The sequence below is a fragment of the Protobothrops mucrosquamatus genome, unplaced genomic scaffold (genome assembly GCF_001527695.2).
Source record: "Protobothrops mucrosquamatus isolate PMUCROS unplaced genomic scaffold, P.Mucros_1.0 scaffold8, whole genome shotgun sequence".
In the NCBI taxonomy this organism is placed as follows: domain Eukaryota; kingdom Metazoa; phylum Chordata; class Lepidosauria; order Squamata; family Viperidae; genus Protobothrops; species Protobothrops mucrosquamatus.
The window spans coordinates 2,710,070-2,732,709 of record NW_015386395.1 but is presented as its reverse complement, the minus strand read 5'-3'; the positions used below and the strand labels follow the sequence as shown (position 1 = coordinate 2,732,709).

At 40.2% G+C, this 22,640-nt stretch overlaps 1 protein-coding gene across 1 annotated transcript in view; it reads left to right on the top strand.

Moving 5' to 3' along the window:
- Window positions 1-21,940, top strand: part of LOC107282551 (potassium voltage-gated channel subfamily C member 1-like) — a 48,101-nt gene extending 26,161 nt beyond the window's left edge. The window contains exons 3-4 of the mRNA XM_015810347.1: window positions 598-792; window positions 21,819-21,940. Coding sequence (XP_015665833.1) covers window positions 598-792; window positions 21,819-21,940 — 317 coding nt within the window. The remainder of the gene's footprint in view (window positions 1-597; window positions 793-21,818) is intronic.
- The last annotated feature ends 700 nt before the right edge of the window (window positions 21,941-22,640 follow it).

Here is a 22,640-nt window from a genome sequence, read left to right as displayed (position 1 = left end):
ACAATCATGGCTAAATTAGTATTTAATATTTGTCAAGTGAATTGAGCACTGCCTAGGCCAAGCAGTTAGAGTGACAGTACTCCCTCATTTTCTGAGAGGGGAAATATAGTCATCACTAATTTTTTTAACAGAGGTTATGTTTGAACGAAATCTTCTGAAACTTGACTGTTAATTGCTTGTCACTTGTAATTATAAGAAATCATTTACATCTTGGATTTGCAAGAACTAAAATTAAATCCCTCACTTCCCAGTAATAGGTACTACTTTAAAAAGGTTTAAAGTATTTGGACTAGGAGACTTGGAATCATCACAAAGCAATCTGAGAAACAGTTTAAATTTTCCCCTAGATTTTCAAAACATACATAATGTACTTTTAAAAATATAAGAAGAGCCAGACTTCTCCTGGATTAAACCAAAAGCCTATTTAATCAGCATCCATTTCTGCAAAGACTATCAGAAGCTTCTGAGACATTTGAGCATCAAATTTTGTTTTAATTCCTTACGGGTTGATATTTATATTTAGAAGATATTTCAGTGATCTTCTTAGGTCTGCTCTACATTTTTTCTTTCCCTTCCCCTTCCCCTTCTCCATTACAGATTCCAAGCAGAATGGCGATGCAGCAAACGCAGCTCTGGCTAATGAAGACTGTCCCACAATTGATCAGGCCCTGTCACCTGAGGAGAAGTCACCTGTCACACCTGGTGGCCGAGAGCGCTATAATCGTGACCGAGCCTGCTTTCTCCTCTCCACAGGTGATTTTGGGCAGTCACCTGATGGAAACATCCGAAAAGGTATGTGTACATATGTCACCATCATTTTCCCCTGCCTATTTCTGCAAAGCTTGCATTCCTTCCTCTAAGCTTGTACCCAAGTACGTTATCTTCCACCCTTATCACTAATACCACCATAACCTTTGTCTTAGTAAAACGTAGAGCTGTCACTTTTCAGGGATAAAGGAGACAATTGCAAATATGTAAGTGACTTAAGTAAAAGCCTAATCTTGATATCAAGATGGGCAGATAATGTCCTAGCAACCAGCGAGGTCTCCATTTGTTCGACTCTAGTGCCTTAATAACAGAATGCATTGCTCAAGGGACAGCATTATCTCATATAACCTTTCCCAACCTGGTGCTTCCAGATCTGTTGGACCATAATCCAGAATACCCATTGGTCAAACTGACTGGGAATTCTGAGAACTGTAGTCCAGTCTATCTAGATCAGCCTTTCCCAGATTGAAAAAAACCTGCCATAATACCTCTTTCCAGAAGACAGTCCATGAACACAGCTAATTTTGAGTTGAGATTTTGGGGAGAAGCTTGATTCTCCATCAGCATCGGCAGTCCATTCTTTTCAAAACTCTGTTACATAATTATATGCACAGTTCCCCAGTTTCATTACCTCACCCCTTCCCTCAACAAAGTAATGTTTCCCTTATCAGCTTTTGCTTTTTCATCAGTTTCCCCCACCCCACCATGTTTTCTCCCCATAGGTATCATTCTGTCTTCCAATAGTAGCCTGCAGTTGCTCTTCAGGTGTTTCAGATTGTTCTTTTAAGGGAGATAGCAGCAAATGACAACTGGTTATTTTACAGGGATTTATTGGAAGAGCATGGAAGTGGCCATAAAGTGTTTGAAGTTATTTCCCATTCTCCAAATTTGTTATAAATAGAAAAAAAGTAAAGCTTGAGCCTAACTGACTTACTTCAAATTCCTGCAACATTTTTATCTGAAACATAGAAATAACAAGGCTCTAGTCAGACATCTTGTAATGAGAGATTTTCCCCATTGTAAGCCTTGGGCTGGTTTAGACCAGTGTTTCTCAACCTTGGTCACATTAAGATGGGTGGATTTCAACTCCCAGAATTCCTTAGCCAGTTAATGCTGGCTAGGAAATTCTGGGAGTTGAAGTCCACCCATCTTAAAGTGGCCATGGTTGAGAAACACTGTTTTAGATTATCAGCTTAATTGAAGACCTACTAGCCTAACTGAAGAACCACTAGCCTGAGGTTCCCCAAAATGATCATTATCAACTCCCAGGGGTTGAGGGGACCATCCAAGGGGTTGATGTTGCTGATATTGGGAAATATTGAAGGCCAAAGGAGAAGGGGATGGCAGAGGATGAGATGGTTAGACAGTGTCATCCAAGCAGCGAACATGAATTTGGGCAAACTCCAGGAAACAGTGTGGAGGACAGGGGAGCCTGGGGTGCTATGATCCATGGGGTCAGACACAACTTAGCAACTGAACAACAACAACAATAAATATTTATTAAATCATTCCCCTATAATAAATGTTTGGGGAGGATCAATGAAGAATCTGAAGCTTCATGAAGAGGTTGATAAGCTGAAGAGTTTGGTGACTCCTGTATTAGCCAAACACAGCTGAACTCTTTTGTAAAACAAATAAGTTGCCATATAAAAGAGAATCATGTTCCTTCCACTCATCTTGTTGGCAGGTAGTCCTCGACTTATAACTATTCATTTAATGGATGTTCAGAATTAAAACAACACTGAAAAAAGTGACTTATGACCAGTTCTCACACTAATGACCATTGCAGCATCCCACGGTCACATGATCAGACTTCGGGTGCTTGGCAATCAGCATGTATTTACAATGCCTACAGTGTCCTGAGGTCCTGGGATTGTCATCTTCAACCTTCGTAGAGAGCTTCTGACAAGCAAAGTCAATGGGGGAAGCTAGATTCACCTAACAACTGCATGACGTACTTAGCAACCGTGGCAAAGAAAGTTGTAAAATGGGGCAATGCACACTTAACAAATGCCTTACTTAGCAGTGGAAATTTAGGGCTCAATTGTGTTTGTAAGTCGAGGACTACCTATATTCTGATCTTTCCTGTTCAAAAACCCTGCAGACTCCAACTCTCTTGAGTTCAGCCGAGATAGGTCACAAATTTAGCATTGATGTAATTGGGCATGATACACATACAATGCTTCTTCCCCAGTTCCTCCTCCTCTGTTTCCTTCAAAGATCTCTCCTGTCAAATCCTTGATTTGTTTTTAGACTCAAGTGAATCTCAAGAGAGTTGTGTTAGGAGATTCCAGACTGCTAATTTATAGTCAGGAAGCCCCACACGTAGTGCTTGTCCAGGAACAGTGCATCATGCTGGGCAACAACTGGGATCTTTACAACAGGAAGGCTGAAAACAGAGATCTCACAGCTTTTAGGGTTAGGGCTACAATATCTGGCTTGCAAAATCCTGGCTAGACATTATATGGCAACATACTCTGTATTGCCATCTAGTCATCATCCAAAGTTTTGCAGCTTAGATACAGTCTCTCTGCAGTACAGGTAGTCCACAATTGGGACCAGAATTTCTGTTCCTAAGCAAGTTGTTAGGTGAGACATGCCCGAGTTTGCAACCTTTTTTTGCCATGGTTGTTAAATGAATGATGCAGTTATTGAATCTGGCTTCCCCCATTGACTTTGCTTGTCGAAACTGGTTGGGACGGTCACAAATGGCAATCACATGAGCAAGGAACACCAGTTGCCAAGCATCCAAATTTGGATCACATGACTGTGGGGAATATTGCAAAGGTTGTAAATGAAAGGACCAGTTGCAAGATACTTTTTTTAGTGCCGTTATAACTTTGAACAGTTGCTAAACCAATGGGTCAAGGAGTACATGTATTCATGATTGACCTCCAAATCCGTGTTTATGGATAAATCAGCAAAATTTACCTAATCTTTATTAATTCTATTATTCTATTCAAAAATTCCCAAATGATCCATATTGCTTTTTTTAAAAAATCACTCACGCTAACTGCATGACCAAATAACTGGTTAGGAAAATATTTTAGGTTGTTGCGGTTGTTAACTCTGGATATAGTGATAACTGACTTTAGACTGTCAATGATACATCTGAAATTAATATTGCTAGAAAAGTCATCGGTCATTTTTATGGAACTTAGCACCAACTCTTTGCAGTCCTTCATTCCGCATTAGGTGAGAGTTGACTGTAATTGTGTTCCTCTCTGTGTGAAAAAGAATAAGAGATTGTGATCCCTCTAGCTCAGGAGTCATCATCAGCATGTTTATGTGCTGTGTAAGTTCTGGTCTAGCATCTGTCAGAAACTGATCTTAGCAGCAGGAAAACTTTCAAACAGAGACAAGGTTGCCCCTGTCACAGCAGGCAAACAGGAGGTGACAGCAAATGAAAGCTGACGATGAGTTTAATTCCACCAAGGAAGCGAGAACACAACAGACCTTTCATGGTGGTGCACAGTAGAGAAGACAAGCAAGCAATGGGCAAAGAAGAACCACAGAAGTGGAACGATCATCACAAAGTCCAAATTCTAGAGACGCAGACATTCAACCTAGGATTAAGTAGATTACCAAATATTTTCATTGGCCTTATTTCTGTTGGCATAAGGGTAGGCAGATTTTTAAGTTCATCAAGTGGAATGAAGTCAATCCTCCAAATAAAGGCAGCAGACAAGGTTAATCAAATCAGTTTTCAATGAACGACTCAGTTAAAACAGAGACAAAAATTCTGACGGCAAAAAGATGATTCTCTTTGATTTTAGGTGGGATGTGCATATCCAGTGCAACTGCACAGGATTCAGAGAGCCTGTCCTTCCTGAAGGAATGTAGTCTGATATTCAAACCAATATTGATGAGTAAACCCAGCCACTGCATTCTGTGAGCCCAACATCCAGCTAAAAAGGAGTACTGGGAATACTTTTACATTTAAAACAATAGGACCACTCTATCTGTCTGTCTATCTACTGTATTTATTTATCTCTCTCTATCTCTCTATCTGTACTCTATATCTATCTATCATTTATCTACTGTATTGATCTCTCTTTCTATCTCTCTCTATCTACTACAACTATATCTTTCTATCTTTATCTTTCTACCTCTATCTCTGTCTATCACCCATATTCTTTTTTAGTTGGAAGTTGGACTCATATAATGTACTCTTTAATATTGATTTGTCCACAGCAAATTTGCCACCCTGTTGAAAAACATTCTGGATAAGCATAAAAAAAGTGATGCAGTTATTGAAATACTGTTCAGTACCACAGGATAGACCTAAACTCACGACAAAGCAGCTTTAAGGCCATAGCCTATTCAGTATACACTATGGACAGATTGCCTGTTTGAATAGGTGGGCACTTTCTAAGCACATATATTGGTAGTGAAGAAGAAACAAAAGGGTAGTGGAGAAAACATGGTACTGCTCACACACAATGGCTAATTAATTCAAAGGTATGCAGATTAAACATGGTTAGGGGGATAAAGTATTGTTCAAATGCTGGTTTTTATTAACTGAAATACAAAAAAATAATTTGACACTGGAGTGGCTATTAGCCAGTGTACCAATGGCTTGTGCTCCTTAGATGATACTATTCATGGCTATGAGGGAGTATGTAAGTTATTGCTTTGTGGTATGCATTCCTGATGTTGACATTTTTCAGAGGCTGCCTTCTTTCCTAGAAGGGATATTTATGCAGTGCACTAATGGTAAATCTATATTGTCATCAGTGAACATGAGTATAAATAAGTCTCTGTATGCGGCACTATGTAAACAAGGGGACCATGTCAACCTGGGCACTTCAACTCACAGAATTCCCCAGCCAGCTGAGGAATTCTGGGAATTGAAGTCCCCAAGTTGTAAAGTGGCCACGTTTGAACACCCCGATGTAAACATTGAGGCATGATAGCCTATTACTATCCAATGATGTTTCCTCGATTTGCAACCTTTTTTCAGACATCATCTGTTTGGAGCTTACTCTATAGGTTAAAATCAGGTGGAGCAGAAGCAAAGTGCAGTCAAAATTGGGGGTGGTGGTGTGTGAATTTGAGGGAACTTCCTGTCTCAATCTATGTCTCTTCTGCCTCTCAAGGAAGGACTCAGGAAGCAACAGTACTGTAACTTTTGCTAGCGATCCTATATCTACTCCAAGTAGAACATAAATACTGTTATAGCTTCTCCATAGAGGTAGACTCATTGGCAGAATCCAATGGTTTCATCAAAGTGACTGAAGTAGCATCACACTTCTACAGTTCCAGAGGAGCCCTTAATGCATGTGGCCACACACATGCAATTCAAATGGAAGCCTAGACTGGTGAGTTGCTTTCAGTGAACAGTGTTGCTAAGACCTGCAGTGGCAGGTAGAGCAATCCTCAATTTACAACCATTCATTTAGCGACTGTTCTAAGTTATAATAATGGCACTGAACAAAGGGGCTCAACGCAAGTACTCACACTTACAACCATCACAGCATGCCCATGTTCACATGTTCAAAAATTTAGGCATTTGGCAACCGGCATGTAGTTATGATGGTTGCCATGTCCCAGGGTCATATGATCATCATTCACAACCTTCCTAGACAGCTTCAGGCAAGCAAAACCAATGGGGGAAGCTGGATTCACTTAAGTGCACTGATTCGAATAGAAGGGAATACTTGTAGCGCAAGGTTGAACGGTAGGATTCTTAGTGCTCTCTGAGCGGGTTGCACTGATGATGTTACCTACTTGGGTAATAAAACATCTGCAAGAGGAAAAAAAACCAACCTCAGGGAGCACTGAGGACCCTGCAGTGATCTGCTTAATAACTAGGGCAGAAATGGTTGCAAAATTGGGCACAACTCATGTAACAATTACCTTGCTTAGCAACAGAAATTCTGGTGTCAGTTGGGGTGGTAAGTCAAGGACAACCTGTAATTTTTTTTTTTTTATGCCACAGTTCTGATATTTTCACTGAAGAGCTTCTGATCAGCTTCCGAGGAAATCAGCAAAGCTAGATACGTAGTCTGAGTAATAGTGAAGAAGGCTGAAAAATGTTTAGCAAAATAAAATAAAGTAGTGCAGTTAGGTAAACGTAGGGCAGGGGTAGGCAACCTTGGCTCTTTTATGACTCATGGACTTCAACTCCCAGAATTCCTGAGCCAGCTGGGAGTTGAAGTCCACGAGTCATAAAAGAGCCAAGGTTGCCTACCCCTGGCGTAGGGGAACCAACAATATCTTTTATAAGCTTGCTTCTAAAGTTTCCAGTTTTTACTCTTAAATTTTAATCTACATGGAAATGTATTTTAAATCAGCCCCAGGCATTTGCCTATGCTCTTCAGAGCAAATAAAAGCATGTACAGCTGAGGGGAAAATCATTATTAATTTTCCTATTTGTACGTGTGCATATTTTAAAACACATTGGAAATAAGGCCAAGTGCCGTTTGGCAAAAGATAAAATCTTATTTCAGTTCAAGGAGTTGTTCCTGAAAAAAAGTGACAAAAGAATAAGAAAAGGTATCTGAGCATAAGAGAGTGCACTTTAAATAGCACTGAAGAAACAAGCTTGTACTACATTTTTATGATTAACCAGCATGATTTCAAAAATAGGGGAATTCAGACTGACTTTAGTATTCTGTGGATCTTAATCCAAAATAAAATGAGAAGTAGACCATTGTTGATTTGCATATGGTGATTAATCCACATATGCGCAAATGGAAATTCCATATTGCTTAGCACCAAGGCTAAGATTATGCAGACAAAATTTAGATATAGCTTAAGGCAAGGGCTGATAGGTTAAATCTTATATTAGGGGATGGGAGGCTATTTGGATTTTCATTTCTTTAAAAACGTTTAAAGGTTTGGGGTTTTATTTTTCACCGGCCAGATTGACTGTTTAGAGGAAACAACCCAAAGTCAGGGATGCTGCCTGTATTTTGCATTTATATATTATTTCTTTGCTTGCTTGCTTTTTTAATTTATCTATTCACAGTATTTGTAACCTGCCCCAAGCTGAGAACTCTGTCCAGAGTACCACAGAGTAAAAACATAGAATAAAAATTAAAAGAGAGACTCCTCCTCCTCTCTCCCAGATAGCTACCCAAAACATTAAAAAGCATAGTTAAAAACATTGTGGAATAGTTTTGTTTTAACAGCTTTATAAAATGCTGGGAGGGAAGGCAGAAATATCTCCAGTTTTGGCCTGTCAAAACTACAGTTTACTCATCTTTGAAGGTGGCCAAGATAACAAAAAACTGCCCACCTTTTAAATACTTTTTCTCTTTACCAGCATCCTAAAGAATAGATTGGTTTGAACAGTAGCATCTGTGTCCAGGTAGGCTCAATTACTCTAGGACAGCGTTTCTCAATTTCAGTGACATTAAGATGTGTGGACTTCAATACCCAGAATTCCCTAGCAAGTCATTAATAGAAAATTTTCTAGCTCATTCAGATAAACAAAGATTCAGACTCAAGCAAATGAGGGTGAACTGCTACCTCAGAGATTAGCGTGGCATGATCTGGTAGAAACATAAATTGCAAACAGCAATAAATAAAAGATGCTGAGACCATTTTAGACTTCATTAAGAAATCTAAAGAAAGAGATTTACTGAACAAAATTACAAAATTCAAGAACCATTAAGCAGTCATAGTCCTATTAAAATCACAATATTCTCTTATATTTAAAAGGAATGCTTAGCATAATTTTAAATTCAAACTTTCAGGAATCTTCCTCCAAACCATGCCTGCTGGATATTCTCCGAAAGAAAGAAAATACTAATGATCATTTGATATTGGAACCCCTGAGAATCCAGAAGAAAAAAGACTGGATTTCTGGACAGAAAAATAATATTTTTATTTTAAATATTATATATTGTAGCTCCGCTTCTTCCATAGGCAGCAGAAAAAAAAAATCATGAGTTACTAATGGTGTTATCCTTGTGACACCCAAATATTGCCTCAGTAGCTTTCAGGGCCAAGAATGGATTTGAATTCAGATCAAATCAAAGCTAGCATTGAATCAAAGCTAGCATTCCTAAACTTGGCATCATTCCATTTAAACAGGAGGGAAGGGGAAATTAAACATTAAAATCAACAGGGAAAATAATAACAGCTTTCCCCGACCTGGCACCTTCCAGATTTTCTGGGACAGCAACTCCCAGATTTTCCAGCCAAGAGTTTTGCTAGAGACCTTGAAAATTACCATTCTGGAGGGCTGTCAGATTAAGAAGGATTGTTCTAATATGATAGAACAGGTGAGTCAAGCAGCAGGCTGGGAGCAGAGCAGGTAAGTGGGTAGGTGGTTTCCCACAGCCATGCCTCCCTTGACTTCATCACATGCTCATCTTCAGTGCCTCCTCCTCACACCGCCTCTGTCTGTTTTTCCCACCCCCGACCCCCTTTTCATCTCCATCCATTGCTCCTATCCCTACCCCTCCCTTTATCCCACTGCCCACCAAATCTGGGCCTCACAGGCGCCCGCCGCCTGCCACCGACAGCATTTGACTCCTCTGCCACCTCCTGGTACCTGCATGACTACAATGCCAACGCAGCTCCTTGGAAGCATGAGTAGGAGGCCTGGAAAGCAGGGAATTGGTGAGTAGGCTTTTCCCCATTGCTCTCCATCCCCTTGACTCGCACTTTCAATTTGGTGATCTACTTGCACTTTGCAAACCCCTCCAAAAGAACATTTGACATCCACTCTGAAGTTTCCTCCTCCTCCTCCTCCTCCTCCTCCTCCTCCAGCTCAAGTTCTTGAATTTATTTGGGCAAAAAAAGGCCATAAGAACTGCATTTGTCAGGAGGGAAGCCATTGGAGGAAACAAAAAGCAACAGCAGACTGGGCTAGATCGTCCCCCACAAACACTGTGTTTCATTTCTTTGTTGGTTTTCTTTTTGCAAAAAAGGTTTTTTGACATCTGAAAGCATTACAGATGTAACCCCCCTCTCTGTGTAGGTAGTCCTCGACTTACGACCTCGATATTCAGTCTAAAAGTCCGTTGCTAAGTGGGTTGGAAAGTGAGTTCTGCCTCTTTTTGTGACCATTTTTCCACCATTGTTAAGTGAGTGCAGTTGTTAAGGGAATCGTGTAGTCATTAAGCAAATCTGGCCTCCTCCCCACTCTGCTCTATGGAAGCTGACTGGGAAGGTTAAAACGGTGATCACATGACCTCAGGACACTACAACTGTTGTAAGCACATGCCCATTGCCCAGCATCCAAATTTTGATCACATGACCATAGAGATGCTACAATGGTAACCAGTGTGAAAACCGGCCATAAATCACTTTTTTCAGTGCCGTTGTAACTCTGAATGGTCACTAAACAAATGGTTGTAAGTGAAAGACTACCTTTAGTCTAATATAATATTATCAGCTTTTCAACCCACTGGCATCTCATTCTGTTTCATGTTTGAGCCAGCCTTCAGATGTTCCCCCTGTGTGAAGTAAAATGGGGCAGAATTATATTCCCTTCTTTAGCACAGCAGACCACACATAATATTAAATTTAGTGAAGGTCATTAGTAAAACCTTCTACTCAGTACAAGATAGTTTTGATTTCAGAGGGTTGCAGTGAGTTAATTTTAGAAATAATTTTTAAAAATGGCTCTAAGTATGACTGAAGCAGGGGCCTACAAGATCTGGATTGCAAAGCTCAACAGAGGATGACAGCAAAGAGATACAGTACAGAAAAACTCTTTTTTGCTTCCCCCTGGTGATCGAATGCGGGATTGATTGATTGATTGATTGATTGATTTGCAACCCAGATCTGCTATCCTTACAGAAGATTTCAAGAAGAACTTAAGACCATAATTGAGCCCAAAATGTCTGTTGTTAAGTGAGACAGTTAAGTGAGTTTTGCCCCATTTTACATCCTTTCTTGCCACAGTTGTTAAGTGAATCGTTGCAGTTGGCTAGTAACCTAGTTGTTAAGTGAATCTGGCTTCCCCCCCTTGACTTGGCTTGTCAGAAGTTTGCAAAAGGTGATCGCGTGACCTTGGGACACAGCAATGGTCATAAGTATGAACCAGTTCCCTAGCATCTGAATTTTGGTCACATGACCATGGGGATGCTGCAAAAGTTGTAACTGTGAAAAATGGTCATAAGTCACTTTTTTCATTGCTATTGTAACTTTGGATGGTCACTAAAGGAACTGTTGCAAGTCGAGGACTACCTGTAGATTGGACCAATTATTGTTTTAATTATACATGTACACTGCCCAATTACAAGACTAATTATTATTCTTGTATAATCCAATAGCCTTTTTCCCTCAAAGGCCATTTTCTTGATAATTGACCCGGTTACCCCCTAGCAGTGCTAATTAGAAATACGCTGCTGATGTATTGGACATGGAATTTCCAATCAGTTGTAATGGCCAAAGGCTATTAAAATGTTTCTTCCATGAGTAGGTTATTCCTTATCCTCATTAAAGCCATTTAAATTGGAAGTGATCATCTTTTGTACCACTGATAGCTTAGTGTTATCTCTGTCAACCTATTTACAACTATCTAAATAGTTCTCCCGAATGAGAGGCCTTCTAGTATTATAGGAAAGAGGAAAACCCTTTGTGTAATCACTGTACTGTACTCCATTCTCATTTTATAAATTTTAATTTCAGATCAGATTCAGGTAAAGGCCCCAAGGTTTTTTCCCCCCTGGACCAATCATTTTTATACATTTCAGAGAATCTGTAGCATAAATGTCCACTTAATGAGTTTATTTTTTTTAAAGAAATTATATGCTGTACTTCACTGAGCTTTAATATATTTTGGGCTATGAAGGTCTGACTACTTATGACAGACCCTTTTTACGACAAACCCTTACTATATGCCAAATATATCACAAATAAAGGTTAAATCTGTATTTGGAGAGCTGTCAGAGAACAGTCCACTGAAGGCGTTTTCTATTAATTAGCTGTGTTTCTCAGACTTGGCAACTTTCAGACAGGTGGATTCCAATTCCCAGAATTCCCTAGCTAAGACAAAATTGCCAAGTCTCAGAAACAATGAATTAGTTGCAAAGACTACATTCTGTTGGAATATTAGCAGGGAATAGCATCGGGACAACCTTGTTTGAACTTGGAAGTCAAGCAGGGTCTAATATGGTTAGGACTAGAGAAAACTCAGAAGCTGAGTTTTCAAAATGTTTCATTGAAAAAAACTTACTGATCTAAGAAAGGTGTCTAACTAAGAAAGGTAAGACAATAACTTTGCCCATCAGTAGTTAGCCTTTGAACTATGGTGCTAGAGAAGACTCCTGCGAGTCCCCTGGACTGCAAGGTGATCAAACCAGTCAATCCTAGAGGAGATCAATCCTGACTCCTCTTTAGAAGGCCAGATCCTGAAGTTGAAACTCAAATACGTTGGCCACCTAATGAGAAGGAAGGACTCACTGGAGAAGGGCCTAATGCTGGGAAAGATTGAGGGCAATAGAAAGAGGGGATGACAGAGAATGAGGTGGCTGGATGGAGTCACTGAAGCAGTAGGCGTGAGCTTAAATGAACTCCAGAAGATGGTAGAGGACAGGAAGGCCTGGAGGAACGTTGTTCATGGGGTTGCGATGGGTCGGACAAGACTTCGCAACTAACAACAACAAGTTAGGATGTAGTATGGATACATAGCATAGCTGACAACCCCTTTTTCTCTTACAGTAAACAGGACCTGTGCAGAATTGATAATTGGCATATTCATTACTATGGAAGACAAGCTCATTGGTTTTTATTCAGGCACATTTCCATTTATCACTGTAAGGGATGGTTCTGGGGTGTCTACAGGAAAGTGGTAAAAAATAGTCAAGGTATCAGCCACAACAATGTGTTTGAAATCCTGTCTCCTTTTTTACCTAGGAATCAAGATACCGCAAAGTTTGAGAAACCTCACAGTACAAGTAGTTCTCAACTTACAACAGTTCATTTAGTGACCGTTCAAAATTATAACGGTACTGAAAAAAATGACTTATGACTGTTTTTCACGTTTACAACCGTTGCGGTTTCTCCATGATTATGTGATCAAAATTCGGATGCTTAGCAACTGGTTCATATTTATGACAGTTGCAGTGTCCTGGGATCACATGATCACCTTTTGCGACCTTCTGACAAAGTCAATGGGGAAGCTAGATTCTCTTAACAGCTGTGTTACTAACTTAACAACTGTTGCAAGGAAGATTGTAAAATGGGGGAAAATCACTTAACAAATATCTCACTTAACAACAGAAATTTTGGGCTCAATTGTGGTCATAAGTCAAGGACTACCAGTAGTGATTTCCATGCCTGTATTTATATATAGAGAGCAGTGTTTCTAACCTCAACAAATTTAAGATGTGTGGAACAGACTGGGGAATTCTGGGAGCTGAACTCTAAAAGTTGCTGAACTTGAAAAACACTAATATAGAGCAGTATATGCAAATACCATGCAAACCAGCAGATTTTTAAATCCTCTTTTAAGCAATGCTTTTCTATTATCGAACTGATGCTATTTATACTGTCACTGTAAATCTCTGTCAAGAGCTTAGATCCACAGAAACAAGCAATGTGTTAGTATCAGGCAGTTCAATGATTGCACCCCCATTTTATATAGGATATGGGCACACATGTACCTACACACTCATAGGTTAGCAGAAGAATTTTTCCTCTCTCCAAGTTCTGAAAGACAAATCATACAAAAAAGGAGAGGTATCAGGCTACCTCTTCACTCTTATCTTCTCCTATCTTCTACAGTACAGCTAAAGTAACAATTAACTACTTCAGGTTATTCACAAGCCATAACATATCATGTTAATCCCTTGCCAGACCCTTCTTCATATTTTTAAATTAATTATAAGAATTTATTTGTGTTTAACCAAAAACCCACAAAAAGCCTCAAACCCAAGGAGTTACAATCTAAATTATGTGCAGTAAGGGAAACAACAAAAGGAAAGGAAAGTGGCCAAGAATGAGCAGATGTGAACAAATATTAGTTTTACGCATGCTGTTCGTTTCCATCTCAGACCTCAATAATATATTCCATACATAGATTTCTCCAACCAGTGGTGCTCCAGATGTGTGGGGCCCTCCAGAGGCTGGGTCAGGAATTACATGAGTCACCACATGGAAAGGGCACCATGTTGGGGGAAAGCTTCTTTAGTAGGCATTTTTTTACAATCAGGATTAAAATTCAAAAGAGATTGTGGCAAAACAACGGCCAAGTCACTCAAAATTTTACCTACTTGGGTAGGGTGCCAATATCTTCATTTCTATTCTTCTCACCTATCATATATATAGATACAGACTCATACATTCCTCACTAATTCCCCCTCCTCTCCCGCTCCCATGTCCTATGTGCTTTGGCTTTATTTCATTATTATCTGTTTTCATTTTCAGGGCAAATATTGCGCCTGTCCATGGAAGAGAACGATGGGGAGCCCCATAGCCCTAGAACTGAGAGTTGGGATGTCAAGCAGTCCCTGCCCTTAAAACATAGAGAAAAGAGAAATGGAGAAAGCTTTAAAAAGCAGTGTTTTTCAAACTTCAACTTCCAGAATTCCCTAGCTAGCATGCTGGGTGGGAAATTCTGGGAGTTGAAGTTCACACATCTTAAAATTGCCAAGTTTGAAAAACAACGCTGTAAAGAGACATTGACTATGGTCACCATTAGGGGAACAAATTAATGGAGGATGGAGCATGGAGCTGAGGTGAAATTGGGAGGAGCTGAATTGTTGAAGGGGTAAAAAAGCAGAAAACACAATCTGTAGCTTGACTGGGCCACAGAGATAGGTGGCATTCAACATCATCCATCAAGTGACAAAGCCTCTTGTTCATGGCAGAGATGGGGCTTCTCTCGTGTTCTTCCCAGGGGTGGGCTGCATCAATATTTGATACCAATTAATGCCCCATTTCATACGTCTTGTAGGGTCTACCCTGTATTCTCGTAACGCCCCGACTGCGTGAGCCAGGTACGTATCTTGTGCCATACACCTCAGCCTGCTTATTTATATGCCTGGGGGTGAATGGGGGGCACTTTCCATTTTTCACAGGCAGCTGGTTAGAGATGTCTGGATGAAGATGGGGCTTCATGCTAGTCTCTAGTTCAGGGGTTGGGTGGAGAAGGACAAGAATCCAAAACATAGTTCCATCAAGCAGCCTTTAGACTTCTTGTCATGCCTTAATTGCTTATACCAATATTTGTAGCCACATATGATTGAAAAAATTAAATCATGAAGATCCTGTGCATTGGATGCAATTCTTAGAGGTCCTAGCACAGTTTCGTTGCCCAGCAGTACCATGGTTCTCACTTTATGCTTTCCATTGGATCTGGTTCAAACAATGTTGTCCATCCAAATCCTTGGTACAATTCTTGCCATTCACACTTTTTAGTTTTCCTGCGTGTGCAAATCAGTGCTCCTCTCCTTTTTCCATGTGCCTATTGTTTTGCATGTTTACCTAAGCATCTGTGTTATGTGCATATGCAAAACCCCAAATCCTGGCCAAGGAAATAAAGGTGTGGCTTGCCCTGGTTGCAAAATTGAATTCTGGGTGTAGACAACAGTGTGTGCAAAAACAGGTAAGTGTCAAACAGTGTGGCTGGTAAAAGGTTTGGATATCGTTGCATGCCAAGGAAGCTCGGCTTCCCATTAGCACCACAAAACTGGTGCTAATGGGACAGAAACAATGAAATGCATCTGCATGCATACCTGGTTGGAGCTACAGGTGAACCTAAAGGTTAAGCGTGCAATCTACTGCTTAGTTGCATTTAATTTAAAGAGTTGCACGTGAAAATAAACTGGATAGTCTCCTTGCTTGTTAAGTTTCGCTTCATTTCAGTGATTCTGTACAATTTCACAGAATTGTACAGTAAAAAGTAAAAGTTTACTTGTTGTGAGCGAATCTTAGAATGTGCAAACTGTTCCTATGTAGGTAAAAATGAACTGATGAGTACAGGAAATCTGCACTTTGCACGTGCTGTTATTCCTTTTGTTCCATGCTGCGTGTCAAAAGAAAGGGTGAGCACATGCTGATTATATGCAAAAGTCTCCTTCTTCTGCACATGAAGGAGTGAACGTTTGCTTGCACAAGCTATCCTGCTTAGCATTTCCAGCCCGTGTGATCAGGTATCTGTGTCTTTCTTTGTTCCCAGCTCTGATTACCGCCTGAGACTGGCTGGGCATGTGAACTCCAGCGCTCCCTGGAGGAGGTCAGCCCTGCTCTGCTTTCACTCCAATCTCACTTGTTGCCTTTGGGGTGGGGTTGGGGGCTGCTGGTGAATAAGAGAGGAGGCCTTAGGACCCTGTCCTCTGTCTATAGCCAGGGCCATTTTCTCTCTCCTGCTCAGGACTGAATTGGGACATCACATAAGATCTATTTGGATGTGTTTGCATGACCCTTCTGGTTAACTTATTAAGTCAGTTGTGGAATCATAAACTAACTGAATTAGCTAGGTTAGCACATCATTGTTAGGCTAAATCATTGTGACTTTGTTTCTGTTCATTGTGTCATGTGAACACACCATGTGTATAGCAGGGCTGAGCAGCAGCCATCTCTGATACAGAATAACTCTTTTGCATGAAAGTACAGATAGTCCTCAACTTACAACCTTTCGTTCATACTTACGATGGACTCAAAAAAGATGTACTGACATGACCGTTGCACCACCCCCGCAGTAACGTGATCGCAATTCAGTGACTTGACAACTGGCTCCCATTTATAACCAGTGCAGCATCCTTTGGTCATGTGATTGTGATTTGCAAGCTCTTTTGCCAAATCCCAACAAAAAACATCCTTTGAGGAAGCTGGATAACCTTAACAATTACGTGATTCACTTAACAACTGTGTGATTAGTTTAATGACAGTGGTAATTTGCTTAATAAACAATGGCATAAAAATAGTCGTAAAATCGGGTCCGGCTTTGCATACAACTGCAACAACTTGTGATGGAGATTCCAGTCCCAATTCCGGTCATAAGTCAAGGACTATTTGTACTGAGTTATGAGAAAGAGAGAGAGAGATGAAGTTGGGCTTCCACAAGCTAAGAAATTGCACCAGATTTGTAATAGATTTAGTGCAATGTTCTGATCAGAAAGCTAATGCCTCTGTTACACATTGTGAATATATGTAAAAGCATGATCATCTGATAAAAGAGTATGCTTTGTAGAGTGTCCCCGGGATGACATGTAATGATTTACTACCTGCATACAAACATACAAAAGTATTACATACTGTATATCATGCCATATAGGTCTGCAAAGTGCACATTGGTATATGGGGTGGTGTACTTTACATGTATATTGTACTAAACCTCCAACCATCCAGTTCCAATTCACAACAGTCTGCAATATGTATACTGAAGTGGTGCAGATAGGCTACACAAGCACAACAGTGGATATCCTGGCATTCATTTGTATGCAATAGTGGCGAATTTCTGCAGCTTCATTTATATTGGTCTAGATCAGACTTCTGCTATTTGGTGGTCTTCAGATGTATAACATTAAAACTTTCATAACTGCCAGACAGCATGATTAGTTTATCTAGAGAATATCAGGTTGGAGATGGATAGGTGGATGGATAGAATGAACAGATCAATATCCAACAAATATACATATTATATCTTCATAATATACTGTATACACCTCAGAGTAGTATTCATGGATTGTATGTTCTCCGCTTCTTTCTTTTAAGGGGAAGGAGTATAGTGTTTTTACTAAAACAAATATTAAAAAAATAAAACAAATACCATACATTAACAGTAGCATATACATTATACCAGGCTTTTTCAAACTGAATTCTGTTTGAATTTGATGGCGGTTCCCTGAGAAACTTAAGAGCAAAAAAAAAACCCCTCAACTAATTTGAAGATATAAAGTTGCATAAATAAATTATATGCACAAACTTTATTTTATTGGCAATGTTTATCCCTAGAGTTTTGCCTTTTGATCAGGGATTCCAATGTTTTTTTAATGGGTTCTACAGCCTGAAAAAGTTTGACACCCCCCTCCTGCACTCAGTTATATGACATATGTGTCAGCCAGGTTTAACCTGGAACATATATTTAAATTATGTTTCACATATTCATTCATCAAATAGCATGTTAATTACATGCATTATGTTAATATTATGAATATAGTTACAATGGTTTGAGCTTCAAACATACCATCTGGAATAAACTAAGTTACACTTCCATTTAATACAGATCATGCTACCAAGAGTCTGTTGTGAGCTATAACCAATGAATCCTGTAGCCGACTGTGCACTTATCTTTGGAAGAGCTCCAGACCTTGAGCTGGGAAAGGAGAGCAGGCCTCTTCAAACTTCAGCATCCTTAGGCTGCGTCATTCCGTCCTGGAAGTAAACACCATTTTCAGAGCAGCTACAATGAATTATGGTCCTTGCCCAATGTGATGAGCACAATGAAATATCCCTTCCATTGGGAGCGGGGGCAGGGGGGAGACAAAGGTGTGGGGCCCTGTGGGGTGGGATGTGGGGCCCAAAGCCTGTGGGGTCTAATGGGGCAGGAAGCAAAGCAGGAAGTGGGAGAGGCCTTGAGACGCCCAGAGTAGGCTGCAGGTGAGCTAGAAAGGTACTGCATTACAGGTCTCGGCTTGCACTAGGCCTCCCAGGGCTTCCCCTACCCCTGAGGCACCCCAGGCTCCATTTAATGACCCCATTGGGAATGGGAGAAGTGGGGGTTGTTAAATGGAACAATCATGTGATTGCCTCGCTTAACGACCCTTATGATTTGTGACCAAAATGGCACGTTCTATAATGGGTAGGCTCTATTAAGGCCATGGATCAAGGGCTACCTGTAAGGGCCTAAAGACCTGGCTCTGTTAGTTGGCCTAGGGCCCCAATAGGGGAACAGCGCAATGGAAGTGGTTCATTGAGTAACAACAGATCCCACCTCCCCCATTCTGCCCCTGCCCTCCCCACAGGTCCTTGGTTTTTAATTCTTGCTTTTAATTTATGTTTTAATGTGTGTGTGTGTGTGTGTGTGTGTGTGTATCTCCAAGATCCCTTCCAACTTTATTATTATTATTATTATTATTATTATTAAATTAATTAAAAGCAAGAATTAAAAATCTATCTATCTATCTATCTATCTATCTATCTATCTATCTATCTACCTACCTACCTACCTACCTACCTACCTACCTACCTACCTTTCTATCTATCTATCTATCTATCTATCTATCTATCTATCTATCTATCTATCTATCTATCTATCTATCTATCTATCTATCTATCTATTGACTGTAAGCCACCCAGAGTCATTTATGGTAAGATGGGCAGCCAATAAATTTTATAAACAATAAATAAATAAATATATAGTGAACAAAAACAGGTTTTAGTGTCCTGGTTGCTACTTGCCTGTATGAGATACACAAAACACTTAAGTCATAACATGTTCAAGTCCCATGCATCTCCTCAACAGGTATATTGTCATATGCAAGTGTGGCCTGCATGGTTTTGTCTTTATTGCACAATCGGCTATGAATTGTATAGCAAGCATGTAAATCGTGACAGTGAGGATCTTCTACATAAATGTGAAATAAGGGGAAAACAGGTTTTTAGGAGGGGGGCAGAATGGAAAGTCATGGTGGGAATTGCTTTGGCAGCAAAAGGGTTTTTCAGATTAAATTCCTCCTCCTCTATACAATCTGTGATCCCTATAATTATCAGCCTTTCTTTCTTGAGGATAATAAGTGCATTTTTTAAACCTGCAAACTTTTTTCCCTCTCTTATGCAGGATATGACCTTTTTTTCTCCCTGTTTTTTATATATTCTGGAATGATTGGGTTGGGAGTGGGTTATACTATAGATACCAAGCAAGATTATAAAGTTTAGCCATTATAAATCAGTTGAATTAGGGAAAATCTGTGTCTGAGAGCACTTTTAATAGCCTTTTTTCTGGCATTCTACTTTTGGATGAAGATGGATCTTATTTGGGGGAACCATTCCCATCTGCAACAGTAACAACTCTATTCTAGAGGTGGGAAGTAAAAAAAAAAAATCAAGATGGTAGCTAGAACGGTATGATTGAAACCCCATCCCTTTTTCACATATGCTGTGACAAACTTAAAAGGGGCAGGGCTTCAAATCACATGTTTGTAACCACCATGTTGACTTTTTGACACCCCCCCCCCCAGGGATACCTATGATAGACCACAGATTAATAAAACAAAGGAGAGGACCTTGTACTCCTTAGTTCTGCTTCCTCAGGTTATCCTTTATAAATAGGAAAAGCTAAGGGGGAATGATGATCTCTACTGCTCATCCCTCTAACAATGCTGTGAGAGTCTGTAAGGCAGTCCTTTTGAAACTTGGGCCATTTTAAGATGGGTGAACTTCAACTCCCAGAATTCCCAGTCAACAAGGAATTCTGGGAATTGAAGTCCACACATCTTAAAGCAGCCAAAATTGAGAAACGCTACTATAGGGTATAATTTCTGAAGTGCTAGACCACAGCCAGGAAAATCAGAGCTCAGACTGCTGTTTAGAGAGTGATACCATTAAAACAAAAAAGGGAGAGTCCCATTTCAACCAACTATGGCTCCATCAAGAAACCCATCAAGATTATTCCATCAAGGTGGAATAATCACATAACAAAAAAGGAGATAAAAATAGACATGAATTGACAAAATGTTATTAGGCTAATTGATTAGACTGACATGGACTGAAAAGACCATAATCCAAGGATTCATGAATCTCTTAACTTTAAACTAGATATCCTGATCAGAAGGCAATTGTCTGCTAATAGTTTTCAATTCAGGTGGAGAGCATGGGGCAGCCCACTTCCAACTTTGCTGTCCCAGAGCTGTCCCCTTGATTGTAATGATAGCAGCCAGGCAATCCAGGCCCAGTAGGATCCTCATACCTACATCACCTGCTTTGCTAACCTGTGTTCTGCAGGGTCTAGTGAAGGAAGAATTACATGTGGGATTGGAGGAGAGATTAATTTATGGTACTACTGGGAAGAAAGCAAGAATTCATTTGAAGCCCAGACGGAACAATACAGACCAGCCAAAGCACTGATCAATAGATAATTACAAATATTGTTTTGATTTAAATAATTATTACTTAAGGCTATTTTGGAATCAATTATTATACAGTACAGCTTCATTATAGAATATGGCATGGGTTGTCACAGTTGGTGGTTTGAGATGCTGGTAAGGATGCAGGCTAAGGTCTAAAGTGAAGGAATAAGGTGTTTCCAGAGAATGTTTTCAGTGGGCAATTATTCTGCCTTATTCGTAGCATTTTAAAGGAGCAGAAATCAGGATGACCCTGTTTTCTATTTGTAAATTACTTTTTAAAAAAGCACTGAAAAAAGAATGAAAAGGAATGGTTACGTTAATGCCTTTTGACTGGCTTTAGTAGGTCACCCCACTGGAAATATCTTCAATCAGATTTAGCAGTTTTATGCAGCTAGTTAGCTGTTGTATCTAGTGACCTCTGCTGATCTAGGAACTGCCCTATAGCTATCTAAATAGCAGTATGGAAGGACTGAAACAGCACAAAATTTGGTTTTAGAAGACCCCAATCTGCACAGCCATTGTTGAGAATTTCAGGAGTAGAAATCCACACATTTGTAGTGTGCCAACGGTGGGAATAGACACTAGTATTCAGGGATGATTCCATAAACCAGCCTTTCTCAACAACAACCTTCCAATTGTACTGAGAATGCAACTTCTAAAGCATGCCAAATTGCTTAGACTGCTCTAAACCTCCACAAAGCGTGACTTCATATTAGTAAAAAGCTGTTTTAATTAAAACAAACTAAAATCAGAGTGCCCCAATTTGGACCATATAGCTAGCATCGCTGCAGCTGATGAGGAATTGGGAATGGAGGAGAAAAAGCTGCTTCTTCAAAAATCATGATTATGAAACCTCAAATTTTTAAATGCAGCCAACATTGGGGTAAATGGAGCAGATCTGAATCAGTGTAAAGTTATCAGTGAAGCATAGCAGAAAGTAGCTTCCCCCCCCACCCCGTGTATGCTATTGAGATTGCCTGACAGAATGCCTTTAAGTCTTAACCAGACGTGTGTTTTGTTCATTCACTCACTTCTCTCATCTCTCTCCTTCCTTCCTGACAGCACTCCCCACAGGCTATGAGAAGTCCCACAGCCTGAACAGCATTGCTGGTCTACCTCCATCTCCAGCACCCCCTTCCTTTGGCTCACCTGGTTCCGTCCGACGTCCTCGCTCGCCCATCCCTTCCATACTCTAGAGACACACCAGGAATGCTTGGGGTTAGATTGTATGTTTGTTTCTTTAAAAAAAGAAGAAGAAGGAAAAGGAAAAAGAAAAGGTAATGCCAAAAAATAGGGGGGGGCAGAGTTAAAGGCAAAGAAAACACAATCTGCCAAATGCATTGGAACACACGAAATGCGGGAGACACCCATACAAGTGGTGTTGCACTAAATTTGCACTTTCTGGAGCATCCATGAGAATTCTGAGGCCTGAAGCCTTCGGTCCCTGTAGCTTTAAATCAGGAGTACAGCTTAAGCATCTACTGCGGGAGGAAGGGTGAGGGATGGTTTGCTCTGAAAATCCAAACACTCTAAAAGCAGGAGAGGAGATGTGTCAAGGACAGACATTGCAGGAAAGAGCCCAAGGCCCTCCTGTCTGGATTCTCTGCATCCTTCCCTTCATCCACCTTACCAGACTGCACAGTTTTGTTCTCTGTTTTGTTCTCTGGCCCTGGCTTTGCAGTTTCTCTCTCTGTTTAATGCTCTTTCCCTTTTCATCATCTTACTCAGGACTTTAATGAGCCATAGAGCCTTCCTTCCTTCTTTCCTTCCTTTCCTTCTGTTTTGTGTCTCTCGGCCTGCACCTTGTTTTCTATGTTTGGTTTCTCTGTCCTTCCTATCTATCTCTGAACTTTTCCCACAGAAAAATCTATCTCTCTGTTAAATCTTTCCTCATGA